Raw genomic sequence first — 4,106 nt, forward strand, 5'->3', positions numbered from 1 at the left:
TATTTATTTAATAATTTCTTCCTCCCTATTATGTATATTATCATTTAATGTTTGCATATTTTCTTTAATTTAATTTAAAATCATTTTTAATGTAACGTATTCATTAACTGTCAACCCCCAGGGAAATAACCTTTTATATTATAAAATAAGGGTATATAGTAGTAACAAGGGTATATAGTAAATATAGGTATTTTTTTAGTCCTAATAAAGCCCTGCAACGTGGGGGGAAATGTTAGCTCATATTAAATAATTTTATGACTATTTCAGTTTTTTCTTTGACTGCACCCATCTTCCTTTTATTATCACACACACAGTCAATCATCGATCTTCCAAAAATATATAACATATGTAATTAATATAATGAAGTAATATTGTTGTTAATGTTAAGACATAAAACCTGATGATCATTATTTTAAATACAATGAGTTTTAATTTGTAACTTGTATGTTGTATACAGAACTAATAATATAAGTTTAATTGATATAGTTTTATTTAGGAATAGTATAAACATTTAAACAGCTCAGTTGGTTTAAGCAATATTTATTTTATTACGACGAACAGTGAAACAAGCGATCAAGAAGACTTTCATCACTGAATGGTGAGTTATATTGTTGGGTTGATAATGCTGCAATTTTTCAGACCTTCCTTATTTCATTATGCCTTCTGCAGTCTGGCTACATCTCAGCTCACACCATAATTGTAGAAATCTGTACCACAACTTAAATTTCATTAGTGCTTCAAAATTAATGGATCAAATGTTATACATTTCTTACATCATTCCACTGAAGACACAAGCCTATAAATGTGTACTTATAACTATATTTCCACATCAAATAAACTGCTACATGAGAAAACGCATTAAACTTGAAACTATTAACAATAAAAAATAGAAAAATTGATATAATGGTTTTACCTAAGAAATGTTTGTTTGTCACAACTTTTTTCTCTCATCCCTCTATTTTTTTGTCATTTTCAAGCATTGATGAAGCAATTAAATCACATTTCATCTGTTTTCCAAACAAAAATAAGTATATAATATAATCTTAGTAATGGAGCTCTATTGCTTACAACTGTTATAATCAAACAATTAGAATAATTACAAAAAATGTATTCAATGAACTGGTTCCTATTTGTGTTGATTCCTTGAAAAATTTTCTTGTATTTATTGTAACCTGACAGTTGACAGTGCTGAAACTTATTATGAACTACAAATAATTTTGTCAGTTAAACTTTAATCATGTTATTTTGAGGGGTTATGTTTCATCTAACTGGTTTTGTTTTTTTCGACTATTATATGAACCTAATATTTACATTAACATATTAACCTTAAAAATTACTGCAATAATTGTTTTCTATCATGTTCAAGGATTCTTTTAAAATCTGAATTTGTTTTACAGTCAAACAGATGGAAAAAGAGAGGCATTTCACTTATTCCAATGTCATTTGATGTGTATTACTTTTTCTGCCAACCATCTATGGTTTCAATATATGGCTATGATGGTACTGTGTCCATAACACATGGTGGTGTAGAAATGGGGCAAGGTATCAATACCAAAGTAAGTCATGTTAATACTGACTTATATTTATTAAAATTTCCTGAGTTAAAACTCATTTAACTATAGATTCTTTGTTTTAATATTAATTAACTTAACTGAACTAGCAGAATTATTATATGCAATGAAATATTATTAACAGAAAAGAAAAATCTATTTTATAACTTACAGATGATGTAGGGGTGGCTGAAATAGAACATTTATGATTAAGTGTGTTAATTAATTTTTATTGATTGGTCTATAGATTTATATGATGATGGTATGAATTATATGGACTTAAAGGTTTTTCTCTCTGCACTCCTCGATTTCTCTCTCCTCTGTTGCTGGGAGGCACTCCAGAATCACTCTTCTCACTCATGGTTTATTTTCACTGAATAAGAGTGAAGAAAAAAATGACTGCTTGTAGAAAAAGAAGATGGCTCTCTCATGCACTAGTTCTTCTCCCCACAGAGGGCGCTAGAGGTGATCCTAGGTTCCATCACTGGCACTAGCAGTGCCTACATTTTAGGGGGCTCATCCATTCCAGACTTTTGGTTACTGAAACACTCAACATCAATGGAACTTAATTACATTTATTAATGTATACAATTAATGTTAGTTCTGACAGTGATTGGTTCTTTTTCCCAATTAATATATTAATTTGAATAATTATTATCTGTTATTGTATACTTTAACAAATCCTTTTAAAAAATAATAATAATAAGAATTACCTCTTCAGTAATTTTTTTTTTACAGGCTGTACAAATATGTGCCTCTACTTTGGGAATAGATGAAAGCAAAATAAAAGTTAAATCTAGTTCAGTTCTGACATCTCCAAATGCTCAAATGTCTGGAGCCAGTATTACTAGTGATAATGTTGTATATGTACGTAAATTACAATAATTTACAACATATATAGAATACCTTGAAATAAGTTATGAAAATTTTACAAAATTTAATTCTAAATTTTAGTTAATATGGTACATAACTGTTTTTACAGACCACAATGAAGGCTTGCGAAATTCTAAATGAAAGATTGGAACCTATAAAAAAACAAATGAAGGATGCAAAATGGGAAGAAATTATAGCACAAGCCAATGCAGACAATATACACTTAAATGCATCATACATGTAAGCCAAATTTAAACCATTAAGTTATTATATTGAAAATTATGTAACAAAAAGATAATTAATCAAAATACACAAAATAGATTACCACAGAGGTCTGTTGATAAAGCATTTGAAATTAGGATTTGAGTAATAGTAGTAGGTTTTTATTTATATGGGTAATATGTAAGAGCACTCTCAACTAGGTTCTCAGAGAACAAGTGAAGGTCTTGACTAATGCCAGTTTAGCCACATGAATAGACCAGTTGCTTGGTTGCTAGAGAGTTGGTAACACAGTCAATAAGCACCCTCAGATTTGATTTTTGTGCACCATAGATCCCAAAATTCATCTCTACCTGAGAGCGAAGACAATATTCTGAGGAGATCAGATGGGACAGAGTGGACTGAAAGACAGAGAGCCAGCTCAGGAGCTCCCATCATAGCTACAGTGCTGTCATCGTACTACCAAGTAAAATTTAGCCAATTATAGAGTAGTAAAGACTGTGTATTATTCTTTGATTTTGTTTTGTTGTGTACAATAATATCAATTATATGAAGGAATTTTTTTTTAATAAGTTTTAGTTTAAAAAAACTTTTTTGTTTTAGCAGCATTCTTTTGCTGTAATTGTGTTTTATGTTAGTTGTGTTAGTTTAATTTAATAAATTTGGAATTCATATTTATTCTCTTCAAAAAAAGGCATTTAAAGTTTGGTTTCAGGTTTTTACACTTTAATATAAAAAATTTCATTTTAAAATACTGGTGTTAAATATTTATTGTGGTCTAGTGGACATTATGTACCCCAATTAAAAAGGTGAATTGGTAGCATATTTTGGCAGCCAAACAAGTACTCGACTCTTGGACCCTTAGATATTCTAGCAACTCTGCCTTATGCTTTCAAATGGGATTGGGCAAAATATTCACCTGTAACACAATCCGGGATTCTACGTGGATAAGAAAATGAAAAAATAAGAAAAACAAAATTAACTTCAAGTGCCTCACTTCTTTTTTTTTAAATTTTATTATCTCCATCTACTCTTTTTTAATTTTTTCTAGAATAAGGAAACAGAAGTCAATAATACATCTTTATAGTGTTATTTCTAAAACTCAATAGACATTATACTAAAATTTTCTTCTTTTAATTAAAGATTAAAAAATCATTTTGTCAAAGAAGTATCTATTTATTGGATTTTAAAGATGCATAAACCATTATCAAAGAGATTAAAACCACCAATAAATTTTTTGTTACCACTGTGAATTGTTAATACTTGATATATATGCTACTTCGTGTCCCACAATAGACTATTTTTCAGTGAACTAAAATAAAAACAGTAGTGAAAAAACAGTGTCAGTGTAATAATAAGTGATACTGCTCACATGAGAGCTAAAATATAGGTGAGTTGTCGCTTATTTATAAACTTTTAGTGAACCGTGTATACGTTCCTTAATACTAACAGCAGCCATAGACT

The 4,106-nt window shown here is 29.2% G+C and overlaps 1 protein-coding gene and 1 long non-coding RNA gene across 11 annotated transcripts in view; one reads left to right on the top strand and one right to left on the bottom strand.

Annotated features, from left to right (window-relative positions):
• The window catches only part of LOC106678177 (uncharacterized), a 114,061-nt gene that overhangs the window by 89,273 nt on the left and 20,682 nt on the right, over positions 1-4,106 (top strand). For 8 of the 9 annotated variants that reach the window (XR_010843108.1, XM_014416548.3, XM_024361654.2 and 5 more), the window contains 3 exons: positions 1,398-1,556; positions 2,289-2,417; positions 2,533-2,663. Coding sequence is in view for 7 of the 9 variants with exons in the window: in XM_014416548.3 (XP_014272034.1) it covers positions 1,398-1,556; positions 2,289-2,417; positions 2,533-2,663 (419 nt within the window). In the remaining 2 variants the exon portion in view is untranslated. Of the gene's footprint in view, positions 1-1,397; positions 1,557-2,288; positions 2,418-2,532; positions 2,664-2,845; positions 3,109-4,106 lie in introns of all 9 variants that reach the window. The other variant, XR_010843109.1, reaches the window with a different exon arrangement.
• On the bottom strand, positions 515-1,402 carry LOC136795484 (uncharacterized). Of its 2 annotated transcripts, none has more exons than XR_010843116.1 (3): positions 1,101-1,402; positions 914-1,007; positions 515-707 (listed from the first exon to the last, which is right to left on the bottom strand). It is a non-coding gene; the product is annotated as an uncharacterized lncRNA (long non-coding RNA). The 2 variants fall into 2 exon arrangements; XR_010843115.1 differs by having other exon boundaries at positions 515-796.

Source organism: Halyomorpha halys, unplaced genomic scaffold, assembly GCF_000696795.3.
Source record: "Halyomorpha halys isolate HHAL.00 unplaced genomic scaffold, Hhal_1.1 Scaffold127.1, whole genome shotgun sequence".
NCBI lineage: Eukaryota > Metazoa > Arthropoda > Insecta > Hemiptera > Pentatomidae > Halyomorpha > Halyomorpha halys.